This window comes from Prorops nasuta, unplaced genomic scaffold (genome assembly GCF_024137725.1).
Source record: "Prorops nasuta isolate Cenicafe-Biocafe unplaced genomic scaffold, Cenicafe_Pnas_1.2 PNAS00005, whole genome shotgun sequence".
NCBI classification, from domain to species: Eukaryota; Metazoa; Arthropoda; class Insecta; order Hymenoptera; family Bethylidae; genus Prorops; species Prorops nasuta.
The window spans coordinates 2,746,600-2,767,433 of NW_027116802.1; the positions used below are offsets into that span (position 1 = coordinate 2,746,600).

Sequence of the window (20,834 nt, forward strand, 5' to 3'; positions counted from 1 at the left end):
ATTATACATTCGAATTTTTCAACTCAAAATTCACTTAATGATTTTACAGTTCCTTCGTCAGACTCGTGACAGCCACTAGCATTCACCTCGTGCCCGATGTTTTTATCTTTTGTGAGATTTAGCTCGGTCAGGACAGTTTCATTCTTCATTTCCATATTTACCTCCTCTTCAATTTCTTCGCTGTCCTCACTTTCTTCTTCTTCTTTCTTCACGCTTCTATAGCCATGTTCCTCTTCTAGGTGTTCGGTAAGGCGAGGTAGAGAATAAAATATTTTGTCACACAAGTCACACTGAAATGATTTGCCATCTGCCGCTTGTAAGCAATGTGTTTGATCGATCATTCGTCTATAAATTTGTCTATGCATTGCAATATGTTTTTCATGGTCCATTGTTAAAATAAACTCGTATGAACATATCGGACATTTTAAATAATGCTTTGTCCACATTGTATGAGCTTTTAACTTGTGCAAGCTATCATAACTTTTTCCACATACAGGGCACTTTAAACATTTGTGATTATCCAAGGTTTCCTTGCTGCTATACAAGCCCCAACATTCTTTGCACTGGTAAGTTTTATCACGTTTGCAGGAGTGTCTAAACCAATGTTTTTCCATTTGGGAAAGGAGATCGAATACTAAATTACAAGTAGAGCAGATAAATCTTCCATGTTGGTCTCGCTTAACAGAGAAACTGGGTAAGCAGGCATTTCTGTGCTTTTCAAAGTTGATTTTACGCATTAAATTCTCATTACAATACTCGCACTGATCCTGATGCTTGGATAAATGAGCAAATATCATACCAGGCTCTACATTTGTATAATTACAAAAGGAACACGAGTAAACTTCGCTATCTTTATACATGTGGGTAAATAAATGCTTCTGGAAGGTTGTGGAGGTAAAGGACATTGCACCACATGCCGGACACTTTAAGTAAGGTTTGCCTGTTTCCGTATAATAGAAAGGAAGAGGTCTGAACGCTTTTAACCATTTGGTGGTTGCCTTTGGATCTATCCCTATTCTTTGAACAAACATCCCATCCTCTTTTGCAGGCAGGCTCTCTCCTTCGTTGCTCATGGCAGTAGAATGATTTTCATTCGCATTTTCTTCTTCCATGATTTGGGCTTGATCCTTGGATACGGCTTTACTTATTAATATAACTTTATTATAATGTGCAGAATCTTTTTCAATATCATCGGTACCATTTTCTTTAGATAATGTTAATGCATTACTGTTTCTCAATGCATCATCCTCAACTATAATAATATAATTATTACCATCATGTGCGGCAGCAACATAAGATAAGGATCCTTGGTTTTTTAATTCTTCACACGATGTATCATTATGAAATTCATTGATTTCAATATTAGTTACGCTTTGTCCAGCCTCCTTTGATAAAATTCTCTCCTCCAAAGCACACGCTTCGGAACCAATTTTATCTTGTTTTTCAACTTTTTCGCCCCTTTCGTCGTCCGAGATCACTTTATTCATAATATTAGCATCATGAGAAATATTGATCCTCTCGGAGCTCTCCAACTCTATCATAGTTTCCTTTAAAACTCCAACATTTCAATGGTAGATGCTGCAAGATAAATAATATATAAGATTGATAATAAAACTACCTTACAATCTTGAAAAAGATACACAATAATATTGGCTTTAACCTACGCAAAAACATAACCTCACTTTTTCATATACATTGACCATCCGTACATCATTCGAGGTACCGATCTCAACAAAGATTAGAGAAAAAGAACGTGCAAACGGTTAATTAGAATGTAGGATGTCTACTAACGTTCAAGGATCGCTTTATGAAAGTTTGTGAGGAAAAATGTAGAACGCTGGTCAATCATTGATTTATTATAATCCGTAGCTTCTGGGTATATCGTGGAAATTTGTAGAAAGGTTTATCTTGTCATTATTATTCGCTATTGATTGTTGGTGATCGTTTGGCCATGGAAACATGGGAGTTGTTACTTCTTCCTTTAGCAGGAAATCTTCTGAATCAGCTGTTTCTTATTTAACCCAATGGTCGGAACGTTCAATATGCGCGTCGCATGAACTGGCATGAACGATAACTTTTCCGTGCTTTGCTTTTCCGCACTCTCTCTCTCTCTCTCTCTCTCTCTCTCTCTCTCTACAAGATCCCCACCCGTTCACACACACCTATAACGTATAGTGTGTATAATACACGTACAGATTTGGCTAAATTTTACCAATACTGAGCATTTCATTTGTGTGCAATATGAATGTGTATGTAGGACTTGTACGTGTGTAGGGGGATTCGGCTCATTCATCGCGGGGATCTCGGGGCTCGTTCGTTCATCGACCAATTGTGACGTCGCATCGCATGCGCCTCCCTTTTCTCATTAGTCTTGCAATTTTTCTTCTTATATATAACGTTATATGAATGATCATATCAGATATTATAAAGTATTGTAAACCATAATTCCTATCACATTTAGCCATATTATATATTTCGTATTCCTCTCTATTGTCCTGTTTCATATACATACATTAGTATTTCTACGTTACCCATATAGTTAATATACTAGCTTTTCGTCTACAAATTAAAAAATAACAGGTTTATTAAATAAAAGAGGATTTTAATTTTTCTTATTTTTATATTTAGAATTATAAAAATAATTGTATATAGTATATAAAAATCCTTATTTTTCGTCGACTAGGATGCGCTGTAATTTTAGCCTATTATTACTAAGTGTAAAAATTTCCTTCGCGCAATAAAAGATTCTTGGTCACGCATAAATGGAGGTCACGTATAGGTCTCGAAAGCTTTTAATAAATAAGAAAGCTTGAAAACTGCGTACTTACGCAACTTTTTCATACGAGCATAACTTTTTTCTCTCATATTAGAATTTTAACTCTTTAATCTATATGTACATACATTCATAAAATAACAAGATCAACAAATATACATATATTGGCACATAATGTACGCGACCTTTAAACAATGCAACACAGAAAGAAGATTCATGGCGTTTCCGGTAAATTACGGCGCAACAATCAATATGATAGATCGCTTAATTATACTGTCAAATATATAACGTACGTATAGTTAATTAATAAGACAACGCTCTCATCGAGAAGCCGAAAAAGCTGCGAAACATTGCTTTCCTACCCTGCCTGTGAGTTGTATCTTGGGAAGAAAAATTTTTTCCGTTTCAGAATGGAGATAATAAAACTGTGTGTGTGTGTGTGTGTCATTTGTGCTTTGTTCCTGAAGAATATGGAGATACGTGGGATTGGTCCCGCGTGAAATTTCGTACTACGATAAGATCGGGCCGATTGAACTTTTGAAGATTTAGTCAGTTTTGCTGCGTTTCTTTTTGTGCTCGAGGGCATGATTCTGATAATCCTCGTGCTCGTAGCCATGGCCGTGGCCATAGGCATGGGGATAGCCGTGAGCGTAGCCATGGGCATATCCGTGTCCTTGTCCAATTGCCAACGTGGCGTGTCCGTGATCGTAGCCATGGCCAATTCCGTGGCCTAATCCATGAGGAAGAAGGTTGGGGAGGGGCAGGGAGAGTGGATGATACGGTAGGTGTTGTTGTTGGTGGGTATGAGCGTGTACCGGCAACGGGTAAAGCTGGCCGTGGCCGTAGCCACGGGGCAACAATGGCCCAGCCAATCCTGCCAAGTGCGGCTGCGGGTATGGCTGGTGCACCGCTATTGGATATGGAACTGGAACCGGAACTGGAACGGCGTGCTTCACTGGAACCGGATATGGCTGGTGGATGGGTACCGCCACTGGTTGCTTCACTGGAATCGGTACAGCGTGCTCCACCGGATACGGAATGGCCTATGAAAATTTATAAATGCGTTGTATAATCATTAATTTAATCGTGTCTCAACTTGATCGCTGTGCGACGAGAGCAGGGATATAAATGAAATACCTGCGGAACCGGAACAGGCACCGGGACTGGTTTGTGAATGATCTTCTCCACCGGTACTGGAATCACCTTCTCGATCGGTACAATGTACGGTTTCTCAATGTGTACTGGCTCTGGGACAGGAACTGGTTTTTCCACAACCACGTGTTTGGTTATGTACACCGGAACTGTCTTCACCACCGACGGCGTCCCCACAGTCACTATTCCTTTCGTGTAAGAACCGATTCCACCTCCGTACTGCCATCTACGAGTCGTTTTATTATCTTTTCTACCGAATCTTCGCTCTCGTCAGAAAAATATCTTTTCCCGCCTTTTAGCAAAGGACGATTCGAATTTAAGATTATACCTCGATATTTACGTTGAATAAACGGAAATTCGTTAATATCAAGAGTTTCGAACGATAAGAGAACTTACCCATTATTTATATCGAGAATCGGTGCTTTAATTGCTCTCCAAGGGTTTTGATCGTCCGACCATGGTTGTCCGTGACCGTAGCCGATCGGGCTGGGGATTCCCACCCATCCGTCGCTACCGAGAACTCCACGTTTCCTCTGCTTCGCGTCTTCTTCCGGTTCCGCCGTGAGCGCGGAACCGCACACCAACGCACACAACAACTGAAAAAGTTGATGAACAATTATTTGAAGAAAAAGTATAAGTTTTCGCGAGTATTCCAAAAAGTTTCGGTACTCTTTGTAACGAAAGTCTCAAGATTGTACTTGATGGAAGGGCAAGGATATAGAAATGGTATAAGTATATATATATATACGATAAAGTAGGAATTCTTTGGATTTTTGCAGTTCTCACCAGGGACTTGAACATTGCTAGCTGAGCGTGGAGGAGCTACTCGCAGAATCTGACAATAACACGTTCTTTTATATTCTTCTCGACCAGTCGGGAAGAAACGGGCAGGTTCATCTGGTTCCAGTCGAGTCTCAACTGCAGTTCCCGTCTTTGCGAATCGGGAACTTGGTCCTGTTCGCCTAAGCTTCCGGGGAAGAAAGTGCGGTTGAACGTAACTGCCTATTTACCCATCAAAGGAAACCAAACGAAACGGCCATTTGAAATAAATAGCCTCGTTGGCTTTGACACTGTCCCTCCCCACTGCACTGCATATATCAAAGTCGTCCCCCTATCCCTCTATTTCTTTCTACGCACGAATTAAAACATTTTTTTACATTATTCATCCAAAATAACTTCATCTCACACATCACTCTGTTTATATTTTCTGATTAAAACTTTCGTTTTCAATCACGCAATCATTTCTCCTTTAATTCCATTTGATTTGCACTCTTGAATGAAAATAGTATAATATATAGTTGAATCGTGTTTCCTTATAATTTAGGTATATGAACAAAAGTTGGCACTCGTTTTTATTAACGCTGCACAAGTTTCGCAATTAAATATATTAGTAGGTTTGATTGGCCCCACCGTGGTACTCGTTCCACTTGACCATTTTTGTCTTAATTTACTAACAATAACTGACTGCCTGGCACGTACACCTCCGGTGAAAATGAAACGTCTCTCTCGAGGAATTTTGTCTCCCAACCCATTCTTCTCGCGCGTGCAACGATATCTACATATATATGTAATTAACGATTTACATCCGAAAGGCCCCGATACGTTGACGTACGATCAAATTATAAATAAACTAAATATACGTTCAATTAATATATACTATAAATAAACCTATATTTAAATGTTTATTTTAATTTTTCGTCCTTATAAAAAGACGTTTCAACATTTCACCTAATTTTCTACCGCCTTATTATAGGCTACATTACTATGATAATAAAACTCTTATATATATATATATATAATCGTTAAGAAATAAATGTACTTGTACAAAAGATTATTACAAGATAAAATAATTAACAAATAAAAGTATGAATATATATACCAAAGCCATGCAGTTAAGGCATAAAATGAGAAAGAAAAATAAACTAAAAGTAAAAATATTTAAAGGATATATTGATAAATAGAAGAATTGAAACGCGCTTTCTCTGTATACGCGCAGAGACACTGCATCTATACTCTGGATCCAACCTTTTATCGTCCTACTTCGGAAGCATGGAACTTACAAATGTGGAGAACGGTTGAGTTTGACAAAAAATTTTATTTACATGAAAAAGGTGATAATAAGAAATGATAACGAGTATATACCTATTATACGAGATATTAATACCGAATGGTCGTCGAGTGCAAGTGAAATGGATTAGTTTCTCGAGGACTTCCTTATGGGGCAGGGCAGTGGTCACTTTCCTAACTTTCATTTTCTAACGAATGGCGAATGGGATCTCCGGCATGTGGCTTGTGGTAAGGTAGGCGTTGCGCGTTATTCATTATTCATCGGTGAGACGCATAATCGGTAGCAAGTGGCACTGCGATCGATCCAGGAAGCAGAAAGACGAATCGGTGTCGTCACCGACGCTGTCCCGTCTACGTCGTTAATCGATCCCCTCCCCCCAGCCATCCTACCTACCAGCCTACCACTGATCAAAATATTCAACATCTGTTGGAAACAAACAAGATCTGCCATTATTATTTTTCTCCCTTTAAATTTCAATTTAATCTGTCGACAACCAACAACCAACTTTATCTATATATATATATATATATATATATATATATATATATATATTTAAAAATTGAAATTATATATTTCAATAATATAATATAATAATATATATTCCTTCTCCATTTCTCCGATGCGAAAATCAAAATAGCCCATCCGAGCGAGTTCCTTGCTTTATATATATATATATATATATATATATAACGAGGTGAAACATATATATATATATTTAAAATAAGCCAGCTCACACGGCCATAAAAATCTATGCAACTCTGCAACCATAAGAGATGAGAGATTTTTTCACAAGGCCTTTCCTAAGCGTCTTTCGATTTGCTGTGAGAAAAGTCTTATTATTGAAAAAATTGATATTTCTTCAAGTTACGAAGATAAAGAGAGTTTTATATCGATGGTCTGGGTTTTTTTTCTTCAGCGGACCCTCTGTATACATATATGTTTCTTTTCTTATATACAACGCATCAACGTGAACATCAACGCTCTCGATGCCATTTAAAGGAACGTGGCCGTCGTGCCCAGACACACTAATCAAAGTCTGACTGCATGTTATTTGCCATTATCTCGTAGAGTCCAAGTTAATTTTATTCCGAGTCATCGGAACTTATTGGCGCGGACTACAAATCTCTTTACTCGATTTACTTTAAGATTCACGTACCGTGACAATAGTGACCTATGACTATCTAATTATTTTCTACACAAATTACTCCATGATTCCATTTATTACGTGAACTCTGGGAAAAAGCTTCCAGCGTTATTTAATACGCGACACACGACTAAAATCCCATGCACAGATCTTGCAGCATTTCTCGCGCATTCGTTTATATAATGTTTTCTGTCAACCAGATTCATTACGGGCCAATAACGTAATTTTGCACGCCAGCTAGGCAAATTTGATTTAAGACTGTTATTTCACATTTTTTCTGCACGCGAATCTACTTCACTGGCCAATTCACGTTATTTCCTTACGAAAAGTGTAAAGGATGCGACTAAGTCGTGCGAGGTGCAAATTCGATCGCCTCACGTATTCAGCATCTAAAATTCGAATGCACGAATGGTCGATTGGCTGAAACTATGGCTATCGTATGATCTAGAGTAGCAAAAGAATTTGACATTGCGTTAGGAATACGCGCGAAATCGACGCTTCGCGCCAAAAGAAGGGTGAGAAAGTTTAGTATAGCTGAATGTAATTATCGATACAGGACTCTTGATCGAGCCTTTCGCAATAAGAAAAATATTAATGATAAGTGCCGCGCGAAAGTGACAGAAAGAAATATTATTTAAAATCAATCAAATCGAGGAATTATTTGGAACTAAGTAAATACTTGATTTGGAATAAAATGAATATTAATTAAATTAATGATAATTCGTTTGTATCAAGAACGCATCTATAAGAATGGATAAAAGAAATTTTTTGATATATATATATTCGAGAAGGATACATGTTAATTTTCATCATTTAATATATGCATATACTGAGAAAAAATTCTTTATCATAGCCTTTTAATTATTATTTCTTGGATATAGTGCATGACTTGGGATTTTGAGGGAAGGAATGAAATATTTTCAAAGAGAGGGGGTGAAAGTGGGAAACGTTGGAATTGGTTCGTCGAAGAAGGAGGAGAAATAAAGAATTGAAATAAGCTATATTTATTTAAGATGAGAAAAAGGAAGTTGGAGTAAAAACGGCAGAGTCAAGTGTGTGTTCTTGTGAATGAGGACTGGACTTCCGGTACTGAATGGTGAACGAGCAGGTGCTTCTTCCTAGAAGAGGAGCACGAAAGAAAAGCGGGGTTGTGCCTGGCCTTGGGCCAATATCGGTAGCACAGCGAAAGTCCATCCACTCGATACTCTATAAATACTTATGGGGGTCACCGTGACGAACAATGTCAGTTTTCCTTCGGACATCTTCGCACCAGCATCGAATCACTAATCGGCTATGAAGTTCATTCTGGTATACCACAACTCGGTTTTTCTTTTCTTTCTTCTCATACATTAAGTTATATATATATATATATATATATCATATTTTCAGCTGTTGTGATATTGCGTGGGTGTACGCGTGTTTACACCATGTGTGATTTTCTAATTCAGTGCGCAGTTTATGTTTTTCGCTTTCACTTGACACGTGTATTCCTATATTATTTTCTTTAAAACTGAATGGTAAAGGTTTAAAATCGATGGGGACCGGATTTTCTGACGAAATTCACATTTGCACGTTGCAGATAGTGTTCGTGTGCCTTGGAGTGGGTATGGCGATCAGAGTGGACGATGAGAAAGCAGCGAGGGTGGAGAAGAGACAGGACAAAAGAAATTTGGTAAATCTGGGATATGGGCTGCCTCATCAGCACGAGGTGCAGCACGAGTATGGCCATCCTGAACCGGCTCCGATTTACGAACACGACCATCATCAGCATCACGAGCACTACGGCCCACATCCATCTGCACATCACGTGGTGGAACACCATCCTGTTCGTCAGTATCTTCCATCGGATTGATACAATTATAAAAATACTGTGAAGGATAATGAGAAGAAAGATTGAGTACTGATCGAATTATTATATAGTACAATGAGAGTCTCATTTGATCGTCTAAATTAACAATGATTATATAAATTATAATTGTGAAGGAATCAGGCAGCGCAACCTAAATAAGTTTGATATTTTAAATAATTCTTAGGAAAGATAATTTAAAAAGAATATAAATTCGTGTTTTGATAATGACGAAGATTTATAAGATCCACTTGTTAGTTTTTATATACTTATAAATATATCACGCTATGATATAGGTATAGATAAAAGTTTTTAGACAGTATAGTCTGAATTACTGCGCGACGGATTTATACACGTGGTTAATTGTTCCATAATGCTCTTTAAGGAAGAAAGACTAATTTAAGGGTGGAATATTTCAGCGGTTCCGGTTCCTCCAGCGGTGGCACATCCGGTAGGAGTGCCGGTAGCAGAAGCTGTGCCACATCCGATAGCGGTACCGGTACCAGTGGTGAAGCACGTAGCTGTTCCTGTAGCAGTTCCGGTAGCGGTTCACGTGCCCAAACCGTATCCCGTGCCAATTGAGAAGGTGATCCACGTTGACAGGCCAATCCCGGTTCCCGTGGAGAAACACGTGCACGTTCCCGTGGACCGTCCCGTAGCTGTTCCGGTTCCGGTACCAAAGCCATATCCGGTTGCCTACGAGAAAATCGTCCACGTGGATAGACCTTATCCCGTTCACGTTGCCGTTCCTTATCACGTTCCTAAACCCTACCCTGTTCCTGTAGCTGTTCACGCGCACTACAAACATTCCATATGGTAAACCCAAGTATATAGAGTCGTTGATCATTTTTCATCGAGTAAAAATAATTCTTGCTATATACATTGATAAAAATTATTTTTACCGCTGTCGAGAAAAAAATTCTGAATACACGCTGCTCGCATGCGCTGTCCGGTTACCTATAGCATTTCAAAAAGTTATTCGCCTGCGTGAAGAGACTTTATCCCCTCTCCTCCTTTCCTCCCTCACACATTTTACCGTTCTCCATTACGTCCCAAATACTATTCTCTTCCTGCAGCTGTTCACGCGCGCACTATAAACATTACTCTCCGTAAGCCTATTTGCAAGTATGCGGTCCTCGCAATTACCTTTCACCGTGTCAAAATAAGTCCTCTTACCTTGATAAAAATTTCTTTTGACCATTGTCAAGAATCTATACTTGTGTAGTATATGTATATACCTCGGCCACTACTCTCTCTCTCTCTGTAAATACCCGTATATTTAATATTTTTATCAATTTTTACAACATTTGTTAATTAAAGAAATCTTTATACGTTTCTCGATCGTTACTCTCGCCTTTTGTTCTACTAGAGGCTAGAAGCCATTTTGATTGCAAGATGCAGGTGTTTATGATACGTTATACTCGCGAGTGCTCTAACGCCCTGATGTGGATGAAATCCACATGACGATCGATGAACCGTATTTCTAATACAGTACACAGCTATTTCTTTGACAATAACCTTATTGTTGACTGGAGCGATGGAATCATTTAATTTTATAGTTTTAAATTAACGGATAAATATACACATAATTGAGAATGTACCTATATATATATATATATATAGTGTATAAAAATGAATATATAAATTTTTAATTACAATATAAACATGAAAGAATGTATTCAAGATGATTAATTAAGGAGGTAAACTTGCAGATAAAGTGTGGGAATTGGAGAGATGGAAAGTAGTTATTTTAAAGAGGTCGAGGTTTGCGTGGGACCAGTTAGCCGATTAGATAGTTGATGCATGAAAAGGAGGGATGGATGGGGCGCGCGAGTTGTCCTTGTCCTTTGAACGCGGTGCGGTCTTGGAAAGTCGCGAGTAGAGGAAGGTAGGAAGTAGGAAGAAAAAAAGTCGACCAATTGGAAGTTATCGCGTGGCTCTAGAGAGGGGTGCACCGTGTCGCTCACTTCGTGGGAAAACTCGCACCTATTCGCTTCGCGTCAGGGGGAAGGTCGTACTTTTCGCTGCTCGCTCTGGCTTCCTCATGCATTCTTCACGACTCTTGACCACTTTACTCTGTACCCCGAAATTACCTATATATATATATATATATACTATATGTATATAAACCCAACAATAACCACCGCGATATACATACCTTCTTGTCTCCCCTCTCCCACCTGCAGCAAGCAATCACAGTCGACGAGCCCCGAAAGCGATCCTTCTCGAAACCATTTAAAAGAAAGTCATCGCAAATGTAGAAAACACCTGCGTTGATATATCATGAATCTTTCATTCTGTCGTTATATCATTCATATACTAACGAGAATGTTTGTGTTTGAGTTTAGTGTAGTAGAAAGGAGATTTGTTGTCACAAAAGGACCGCGGACAATGAGAAGAACACTAATAGACGAACTAATGATTTATCCTTGTATATTACTCTTGTAACTCTAGGTAACGACGCTTTTCTAATTGAAAGCCTCTTTGGCATTGAGTTTTTCTAATCATTCGGTCGATTAAGAGTGTTCGGTTGTAGCAAATTTTGCAATAATATATGGTCGGAGGGTGTGAAAAGAACTTGGCTAAAATAATCGAACCAAGATTGCCAATGATGGATTCTTTTATCTCTACACTCTGTTGCATGTACGATCATCTTTTAAAGTCTCTTACAAAGCTTTATATTCTTTATAATTTCTATTATCTGTAAAATAATAAAAAATGATTATACACGCGGATACCTATACCTATGCGCATCTTTTGTTCAATTCTCCCATAATGTAAAAGAATCAAGAACCTATAGTCAATTCTGAAATTTTCCCAAAAAATCTTATTATTATAATGAATACAACGCGCGCGTCAAGGTTCGCTACATAGAATATATTTAAGAATTAAAGATATTCGTGTGTGGTCAGTGTTAGCTCTCAATTAGGCCTTAATATTTACTTGATAAAACCTTGTAATTGCATGGGAATCATCCATCGTTGATTACGTGTGTTACATGTTATATATTTCAAATATTAGTCACTGTGCAATTGAAAGGCCTGAGTTGGTTCAAGTTTTTTCCGAGAAGACTGGAAAGGTCAAGTTTACGGTTCGCCATGCATTCTTCAAGCGAATCGACACTTTTATATATTCAACTTGACACCCTTATGCTATATACATAAATCTATACACACGATTTCATAAATGAATGGATTAACAATACTAGCAGGCATAAATGTTACGGCATCACACGTAATCCCTGATGCAAGGTGAATGTCAAGGAAATTGAAAATTAACGTGTCATTGCAATTATAGTATACATATACATATATCTATATAAAAATATGATTCACACACAGCATATATAACCGGCACGTTTTTAATTTCAATCTGTATTAGATTATTGCACAGAAAGACAAATTATAGAATATTATTTTTGTCCCTTGGTAAATTGAATAAAAATCTCCACCAAACTAATATCGTATCATGCAATATATAGGTATATATAAAAATAGTTTTCTTCGCCGTTCGACTAACATGGATTTACTATTTGAGACACAATGGTTTTACTGCTTTGACTTTGGTGGGATGAAACATGTTGGTTTTTGTGTAAGAGAAAAATATCCTACGTATGCGCGTGCGTGCGCTCATTAACGAGATTAATGGTTAACTTGTAGTACTCTTAGCTTGTGTTGTCTGGTCGATCAAACAACTACAATGATTTCTTATCATTTTAATGATTGAGCATATAAGCCAATGTATGATAATAAGAAAGATGTGATATTTTTTTTCCAAAAATGCAAAGTTCGGTTTATAAGAGAAAAATCTGTGCGTGTGTGCTTGTTTTATTTCACTTATTATTGAAATTGATAAGATATATTTCTTAATAAATATGCAACAGAATTTTAAACGCCAGACTATGGTTATAGTTGCACGTATATGTGGATTTTTGCTGAGCTAACACTATATACCTAGAGTTAAGTAGGTATACATTTCAATAATTAATTGCTTGGTATTGCGCAGAAATTATTCTCACACAAGGACAATGGTAGGACTGGTGTGAACTAGAGAATCAAACCTATATAATTATAGCAACGATACTTTAACACAAAGAAGCATTGGTAAAACAATACTTTCGAAATATATCAGTCTTCTCCCTGTGACTTATTTACTGTGTGCGCAGCTTCTTCTATCAACCTGTGGTAATACTCGTGCAATATATATCCAAAGCGACTTTAATCGCAATTGCATTGATATTGCGAAAGAAAACCCTCTGGATTTAATTGAAAATAATTAAAAGTTACTGGCGCGCGTGCGCCCGCGAGTTATTGCTGTTAGATTGACAATGAAGAGAAGAGAGACAAAAATTCAATTGTTCTCTACATATTTTCTCTCAGCCTTGTAAAATAAACCTACATTCTGCTAAAATAAATCAAGTTGATTTGTCAAAGAATTGCAGGAGAATTTGGAGATTTGAAAAAATGGTTAGGTCTGTTCGGAGAAGTGAAATTAAAATTGCAAATTAGTTGGCAAAAAGTCTAGAGTGTGTAAATCCCGAGGCGTTTGGGTGATTATCTAACCGATGGGATTGCAGAGGTCTCTTTGTACTTTGTAGCTGGACGTGTGGATGCAAAGGTGCATGCATATTATTGTTATATTTTTCGCTTTGTGCCGAGACGGGTGGATTTCGCGGGGGGTCGCGCGAATGTGTGGGGGACGTGCGTGTGGGGATCGTTTTGTGGAATTCCTCCTCCACGTCGAAGACGCGACCGCGGCAACCCGCGACCGGTGACAAGTGACCCGCGTCAGTCGTGAGTCGGTCACTAGGAGGAGTCCTGCGTACGGCAGAGCGCTCGCCATACAAACCAAATTCCCGTTCCTCGTGCTTTCCATCTCGCCACTCTTTAATGCCCAAATAACAATATCAACCAATTCCGACATTTCCAACCATTTTTCATGGGATTCCTCCTTTGATCAACGTGCAATTTAAACCTTTCTACAAAAGGTATATACCTATACCTGCCTTTTACCTCTTTCTTTGTCTCTTCTCAATTTTCTCTCATATCTTAACTCCATTATATTTTTAATTTTTCCCCATCAACAAACTTCATCAAGTGAGAACACCTCAATCATTTTTTATGCGTCATAAATTTATTTAAACTATTGTATAGTAACGCGCTTCAGTGATACAATACTGTTAATTTCTTATTGTGATTTCTATATTTATATTTATTTATTGTATAGTAAATTAATATTTACAACTCGTGTATACTTCTTAATGCGTTCTTCTCTTGCAATTTTTTTCAACAAAATGCAAATTAGATTTTTACGAATAGTTTCGGCCATTGTCTCTGCTATTTGGAATCAAAGTGATGAAATTGACGGACCTGAAACGTCGTTTTCATAGTTTGCTTCATGTTTTATCCTCGTTTGTGCCAATAATTCGGAAAGGCAACAGATTTGTGCGATTTTGCTACAGATACAAGGTTTTGATTTATTGCCAACGTCAAACATTCCTCCTTCGTTATCGAAGGAGTTATATCGGACTAATAGTGACTTTCTTCTTATAAATGCATATTTATTGGTACAATTATATTCGCTTGAGATTTTTCACTAGAAACTTTAGAATTGGTATACAGCCTGATTAGGTTTGAATGACGAGCACTCTCTTCCCAAGCGTAACTCCTTCGTTTTAAGGAGGGGTTGCTTTGATTTTAATTTTGCCTTATTACTGTAATATATTTTATCACACAATTTCTTTGCATTTATTATAGAGTTTTAAAATGGCGAAATTGCCACTTCACACAAAACTAGCAATAGGAGGAATCTGCTCCTTCGTGTTTGGTATTGGATTTGGCTGGATGGCGTTCCCAAAAATTCTCAGATCGCAGATTAAAAAGGTAAAAATATTATTGAAACTAAATTTAATCATTGTAACAAGAACAATATTGTGTTATATTTTCTTGCTTTGTTTGTTCATTTCTTCAATTTTCACCACGTTTGTTGACGCTGTCAACAGAGTAGAACACGTAAAGCATTCGCAAAGTTTTATCAAAGTTGTTGTAAAAGTATCGAATCGTATAACACTAGGAACTGATTGTAGCTTAACTTTTCTTAGGAAACACCTATAATATAGAGACTGATAGTTTATTCATAAAACAATAAAGTTTTAGTTTAAGAAAATAATTACATAACAATCAAGTGTTTTTTATCGAAACAATAGTTTTTACGTGAAATAAAATTTTATTGAAAGTTATTAATACAGTAACATAAATTTTAAGTAATTGAAACAATTTTAATTAAGTTCAAAGTAGACTTTGATATATATAAACAAATTTTAATTAAAAAACTGTGGTTTATATATATATATTAATGAGGGTACAGCTTGTGAATGAGAGAGAGAGAGAGAGAGAGAGAGAGAGAGAGATATTTTTGTGACATGCACTATTCACAATTTTTAAGAAGGTCGACACACACAGTTATAACTGGGATTAAGTAAAAACAAATATATATCTACGTTTTTGTGTTATACCACCTTGAATTAACGAACCAAGTTAAAAACGCTAATCGTTTACGAAACATGATGATATGAATCTATTATTCAATTGATTTTTGCGAACTTTGCCAACTTTTTTGTTCAAGTTATACTCAATCCTTTGTTTAATGATTAAATATAATGTGCATTAGTCGGAATATTTGTAACTTTGTAAATTTCTGTACTATAAACCTGCTTCGTTTTTACTGTTATTATTCTAAATACTTTTTTAACGATATATGTTACAAAACTTTTCTTTTCCATCCAATAGTTTCAACTTTTAACAGAAAATTAAATGAAACAATTTATTAGAACAATGGCCAAAAAATTAGACCTACGTAATGTGTCCTTGAATCACACGAGTCTTCTCCTCAATTAAAGAAGAGTTTGCAGCGCAGAATGACGATACAAAATAGAACGTTTGAATTACGAGAAAATCGTGTGAACTGTGAAGAGTGCATAAAGAGGGGAGAAAATAAATCAATTAGAATTTAATGAAAATCCTTAATATTTCAGCAAATTGCTTTGAAACCTGGTGCTGAGATACGAGACATGTGGTCGGTGGTACCATTTCCTCTGGACTTTAAAGTTCACCTCTTCAACGTGACAAACGCTGACGAAGTTCAAAACAACGGTGCCATACCAATAGTGAACGAAGTTGGACCTTTTTTTTACGAGTGAGTTTTCATTTCAAAGCTTGATAAAAAAATTAAATTACTGCAACATTCAAGATCAAACAGTTGGATACATCTGCAAATATATATATATATATATATGAAATATTAAAATTTGGCATAGAACTTTGTCGGAATTTATATTGTAACAATTTCTATTCAGAAATGTTCTATGAAAATTTTAATATTTTTTACAGTTCTATTTGTGTGTGTGTGTGTGGATATATGCGCTTTCTCACATTTATATCTGAGATGTTTTAACCGGTCAACCTATATATACATATATATTTTTAAATATATTTACACATATATATATATATATATATAGGTGGACTGAGAGATTTCAATGATCACTTGTGGATTAAATTTTACAATACGATCGTTTTGTTTAGCGAGTATAAAGAAAAGGTGGACTTGATAGATCGTGAGGAAGATGACAGTGTGATTTACAAGCAGAGGGTCACCTGGGTATTTAATAAAGAGAAAAGTGGTCCAGGATTAACCGAGGATACCGAAATTGTTTTTCCACATATGATGATGCTAGCAATCATCATGGCCACCGTCAAAGAAAAACCTTCTGCCCTTGGAATAGTCGGTCAGTTGTTCGTTTCACCGATGTAATATTGACATTTGTCACGTGGTAGTAAAAGAGAAAGCAATTGTAGTAATTAAACGATTAAATTTGGAAGTTTTAGCAGGAAAATAATGTACTAGGGTTTGAATATTTTTAGGCAAGGGTTTAAACAGTATCTTCCATAATCCTCCTTCCCTATTCATGAAAATGAAAGTGGGGGAGCTTTTGTTCACTGGTTTACCCGTGGATTGCGAGGTATCCGATTTCGGAGGATCTGCAATTTGTTCGGTACTGAAGGAGGAAGCTACCGACTTGATCGAGGAACGTGAAAACTTTTACAGATTCTCCCTTTTTGGAGCTGTAAGTATCATGTTTATTTATTTTGCCATAATACGCTCCATGTCTTCATTGAAATATGTATAGCACAAGTTTTATACAATGACAGGAATAGTAAAACAAAAATGAAGAAGAATAAAAGTAGAGTTTTATCGAGAAAGAGATATCAATTACGACGGAGAATTATTTCTGACTTGTGTCTACTTTACCTCTGTAAAAATCGATGCAATGTCACCTGGTATACCGGTGTGATATATCCGTGCAATATCTTTTAATTATGTAGCACAGTCGTACTAGCAGTATGGTGAAACAACTGGGACAAGCTTATTCTTTATCTTAGAAAAACCACAAACTTGAAAGTTACAGAATCCTAAATTATGTTTAAATTTTCATTACTATTTTATTTCAAGTGAACATTATAATTGAAAAATTATTAATTTTCAATTGTAATTTTTCAAGAAATATTTTTCCAACACAAAGAATAAATACTTTTTAAAGCAGTCAAAAACAATCTTTAACGTTGCATAGTTGTAATACTAGTTTCTCATGCAAGTATTGTCACTGTGCTCGCGAGTATTACATGCATGCATATATGTATATCGTATACATTGTATTACAATATGAAATTGTGCGAATCCTATTGTAGAAGGAAATTCCATGAATTTATCGGAGAAGTTATAATTGTTAAAAATAAATTCTACCTTTCTTTCAACATTATTTTTTGTAAGAAAAACAGAGCTATATAGAAATCTGTGCAGAATAATCGCTGGACTATTTTACGCGCGCGAGTGATGAATCGTTTTTGATGTCTGCAGAAAAATCATACGATACAGCCGGACACATTGAGGGTGTTGCGAGGAACGAAGAATTACAAGGACGTTGGAAGAGTTATAGAATGGAGAGAAAAGCCGGAAATGCAGATGTGGGCCGGGCCTCCCTGCAATCAGTATAACGGAACAGATACAACCATTTTCCCGCCTCTCATGGGACCGGAGGATGACATCGTGTCTTTTGGCGCTGAGATTTGTAGGAGCCTCAGTGCAAAGTTCCAGCAACACACTGTCACCAAAGGTTGCAATTTATTTCTTCGAGAAGGAGAAAATTCAAAAATGACACAAGGAGAGAAACATATACCTATATACAATATTACGCGAAACCCCCACAGGTGTGAAGACTCTGAGATACACCGCGGAACTCGGGGACCCAAGCACGGACCCGGATTTAAAATGTTTCTGCGACACTCCGGACACTTGTCTCACCGAAGGATTGTACGACCTTCGTCAATGCGTGGGTGCACCGATAATAGGAACTCTACCTCATTTTTATCTTACCGATAAGAAATACTTAAAACTAGTGAAAGGATTAAATCCCGATCCGGTACGAGATGGCCTTTTTTTTTTAATTTTACAATATTACGTAACTAACGAAGGTAATTTACAACGAGTCGTATATATATGAATTCCAGGAAAAGCACGCGATCGTCATGGATTTCGAGCCCATGACAGCGACCCCCATAAACGGCAGGAAGAGGCTGCAATTCAACATGATGATTGGACCAGTGGATAAAGTGAAATTGGCGAAAAATTTGCCAAATTGCCTCCTCCCACTCTTTTGGGTCGAGGAGGGTATTCTCCTTGGTGACGAGTATGTCAATAAAGTCAAGATCGTGTACAAAGCTTTAATGGCTGTGGCGTGAGTCTCTCTCTCTCTCTCGATTATACTCTTCTCGTTATCGACTATATATTTAATCGCTCTTTCCTCGAGAATACTTGAGACTCTGTCAATTTGCTTTCAGGATTATGAAATGGCTGAATGTTTTGGGTGGCTTAGGAATGTGTGGTGCATCTGGATATTTGTATTACAAGAATAGAGGCAAGGAGAGCAAATTGGACATTACTAAAGTTTCACCGCAAAATAGTAACAGAATTGGAAGTGGAGGTGAGGAGAAGAAATGGCAACAAATGAACATTAGCACCATCCAAGCAGCCACCGTCCCACCGAATCTCGATCGGGATTGAAACAAATTTCACTCTGAGAGGCTGCTCAAAAATATTATATATATATATATATATATATTGTGTTACCAGAGCAGAGACCAAGAATTTTTTGGTCTGGCGAGTCCTCTAGTGCTCGGATAGAAATATCTTCCTCGGCTCTGTTCAATACTTGCAAATATTTCTAAAATATTCGCTCGATACCTCAGGCTTCTTGTACTTGTAAGGAAAAACTGACGTGTTATTTATTGGAGTGAAGCCATGTAACACACACACACACACACACACACACACACACTTGCGCGCGATAAGTACAAACCAATATGTGTAGATAATTTTAAGCCTGTATTATATTATTAATATACTTAAAGTATATATTAAAAAATGGTGTACGTGATCATAGCAAAAGTCAGTTGAGATACTTAAAGATTTTAGTGTGTAACGATAAATATTTTTAAAAAATTTATAGAATATACATTTTCTAGTCTTAATTGTTGATTTTATATAATTATAATTTACTTGTGTTGAGTACGGATGTTTCGTTAATTGAAAATAATCAATTAGCCAACCGTGCGGGCACCTCATAACCAACAGGAGGAAGTTCAAAATTTCGTTGGCCAAGGGGCAGAGTTTCATCTTAATTATTTATGTAATTTTATAGTCAATAGATTATATTATTTAAATCAGAGTAATTACATCTATACTGTTAATAAATTATTGCAATTTTCTGGCGCATTTTGTCATTATACACCACGTTTTCTTTCTAGTTTTACACAAAATTACGATGGCCTCAACGAATGTAATTAACATTTCCTTATATTTTGTCAATTATAACTTTACAGTCATTAAATCATATTGTGTAATGTGATTTTAGTTTTTCAGCTCCATTTATGATATAATAGTAAATATTTTCAATTTTTCATGTATTATTACTATCTTTGTATAAATTTAATGTACAACTTATATAATTATCTTAGGAAATAAAATAATTACGCTTATAAATAAGATCTATATATTGTTTATTGAGTTATAGCTGCTATATAAATTAAATTTTTATGGACCTGATAATTCTGAAGTGGTATATACAGGATGCCACATGAACGACGGTCATGCCAATACCATCGAATAGGGGACAAAAATAAAAGTAAAAAAATTTTTTAAACTTTTTTCTTAGCACCTTTAGTTAAAAAGTTATTTGCAATTAAAGATTATCGATTATAGTAGCTCCTTTCTTAAAGAGGAACATTGTTTTGGTCGCGCATTATAAGGCCTAAAATACTAAGAAAAACACAAAAAGATAAACATCCACTTGAGCCTATGAAGTGGTTGAAGGCCGATCGGCAGTTTCGACTGCGAGCTCCATCAAAACAATCAAAACATAAACACTTTGGAGAAAAGGTAAGGGCTAAGATTGAAACTTTTGCAACTTTCGTTTAACAAATGAATTATTGATATTTTTGAATAGTGCGTATGTTTACGATGAAAATGAATCCAAACGTGACATAATTACAACTATTTTTGGCGATACTATTAATTAATTAACTCTAGAATTGACGTAATTATCTTGCCTTTGGACTCATTTTCATCATAAAAGTACGCACAATTCAAAAATATCAATAATTCATTTGTTAAACGAAAGTTGCAAAAGTTTCAATCTTAGCCCTTAGCTTTTCTCCAAAGTGTTTGTGTTTTGATTGTTTTGATGGAGCTCGCGGTCGAAACTGCCGATCGGCCTTCAACCACCACTTCAATAGGC

At 36.5% G+C, this 20,834-nt stretch overlaps 4 protein-coding genes across 6 annotated transcripts; 2 read left to right on the top strand and 2 right to left on the bottom strand.

The window, feature by feature from the left end:
* Positions 1-19: 19 nt before the first annotated feature.
* LOC136773912 (zinc finger and BTB domain-containing protein 41-like) lies at positions 20-2,108 on the bottom strand. 2 transcript variants are annotated; one of them, XM_066727882.1, is made up of 2 exons: positions 1,792-2,108; positions 20-1,578 (listed from the first exon to the last, which is right to left on the bottom strand). In XM_066727882.1, the coding sequence occupies exon 2, from the start codon at positions 1,539-1,541 to the stop codon at positions 24-26; it is 1,518 nt and encodes a 505-aa protein (XP_066583979.1). In that variant the 5' UTR covers positions 1,542-1,578; positions 1,792-2,108; the 3' UTR covers positions 20-23. The 2 variants fall into 2 exon arrangements, with proteins under 2 accessions (XP_066583979.1, XP_066583978.1); XM_066727881.1 differs by having other exon boundaries at positions 1,665-2,108.
* A 201-nt stretch (positions 2,109-2,309) lies between these two features.
* Positions 2,310-5,463, bottom strand: LOC136773914 (tyrosine-protein phosphatase non-receptor type 23-like). The gene is made up of 4 exons (XM_066727884.1): positions 4,712-5,463; positions 4,322-4,521; positions 3,911-4,151; positions 2,310-3,816 (listed from the first exon to the last, which is right to left on the bottom strand). The coding sequence occupies exons 1-4, from the start codon at positions 4,724-4,726 to the stop codon at positions 3,319-3,321; spliced, it is 954 nt and encodes a 317-aa protein (XP_066583981.1). The 5' UTR covers positions 4,727-5,463; the 3' UTR covers positions 2,310-3,318.
* Positions 5,464-8,743: 3,280 nt separating this feature from the next.
* On the top strand, positions 8,744-9,803 carry LOC136773799 (zinc finger protein 512B-like). The gene is made up of 2 exons (XM_066727711.1): positions 8,744-8,966; positions 9,403-9,803. The coding sequence occupies exons 1-2, from the start codon at positions 8,744-8,746 to the stop codon at positions 9,801-9,803; spliced, it is 624 nt and encodes a 207-aa protein (XP_066583808.1).
* Positions 9,804-13,760: 3,957 nt separating this feature from the next.
* Positions 13,761-20,064, top strand: LOC136773356 (sensory neuron membrane protein 1-like). Of its 2 annotated transcripts, none has more exons than XM_066726980.1 (9): positions 13,761-13,970; positions 14,740-14,865; positions 16,017-16,177; positions 16,567-16,769; positions 16,906-17,108; positions 17,900-18,155; positions 18,250-18,461; positions 18,550-18,776; positions 18,880-20,063. In XM_066726980.1, the coding sequence occupies exons 2-9, from the start codon at positions 14,749-14,751 to the stop codon at positions 19,100-19,102; spliced, it is 1,602 nt and encodes a 533-aa protein (XP_066583077.1). In that variant the 5' UTR covers positions 13,761-13,970; positions 14,740-14,748; the 3' UTR covers positions 19,103-20,063. The 2 variants fall into 2 exon arrangements, with proteins under 2 accessions (XP_066583077.1, XP_066583076.1); XM_066726979.1 differs by lacking the exon at positions 13,761-13,970 and adding an exon at positions 13,994-14,451 and having other exon boundaries at positions 18,880-20,064.
* Positions 20,065-20,834: the final 770 nt, after the last annotated feature.

What these genes read in the sequence shown, in the direction of transcription:
- LOC136773912 (XM_066727882.1), bottom strand. Translation starts at nt 1,541, where the DNA reads ATGATAGAGTTGGAGAGCTCCGAGAGGATCAATATTTCTCATGATGCT.
- LOC136773914 (XM_066727884.1), bottom strand. An exon ending in ATTCTCGATATAAATAATGG is followed by an intron (nt 4,152 to 4,321) that starts GTAAGTTCTCTT and finishes AACGACTCGTAG; the next exon opens with ATGGCAGTACGGAGGTGGAA. An exon ending in TGCCTGTTCCGGTTCCGCAG is followed by an intron (nt 3,817 to 3,910) that starts GTATTTCATTTA and finishes AAATTTTCATAG; the next exon opens with GCCATTCCGTATCCGGTGGA.
- LOC136773799 (XM_066727711.1), top strand. Translation starts at nt 8,744, where the DNA reads ATGGCGATCAGAGTGGACGATGAGAAAGCAGCGAGGGTGGAGAAGAGA. An exon ending in GGTGGAACACCATCCTGTTC is followed by an intron (nt 8,967 to 9,402) that starts GTCAGTATCTTC and finishes GGAATATTTCAG; the next exon opens with CGGTTCCGGTTCCTCCAGCG.
- LOC136773356 (XM_066726979.1), top strand. Translation starts at nt 14,338, where the DNA reads ATGAAATTGACGGACCTGAAACGTCGTTTTCATAGTTTGCTTCATGTT. An exon ending in TCAGATCGCAGATTAAAAAG is followed by an intron (nt 14,866 to 16,016) that starts GTAAAAATATTA and finishes TTAATATTTCAG; the next exon opens with CAAATTGCTTTGAAACCTGG. An exon ending in GATTCTCCCTTTTTGGAGCT is followed by an intron (nt 17,109 to 17,899) that starts GTAAGTATCATG and finishes TGATGTCTGCAG; the next exon opens with AAAAATCATACGATACAGCC.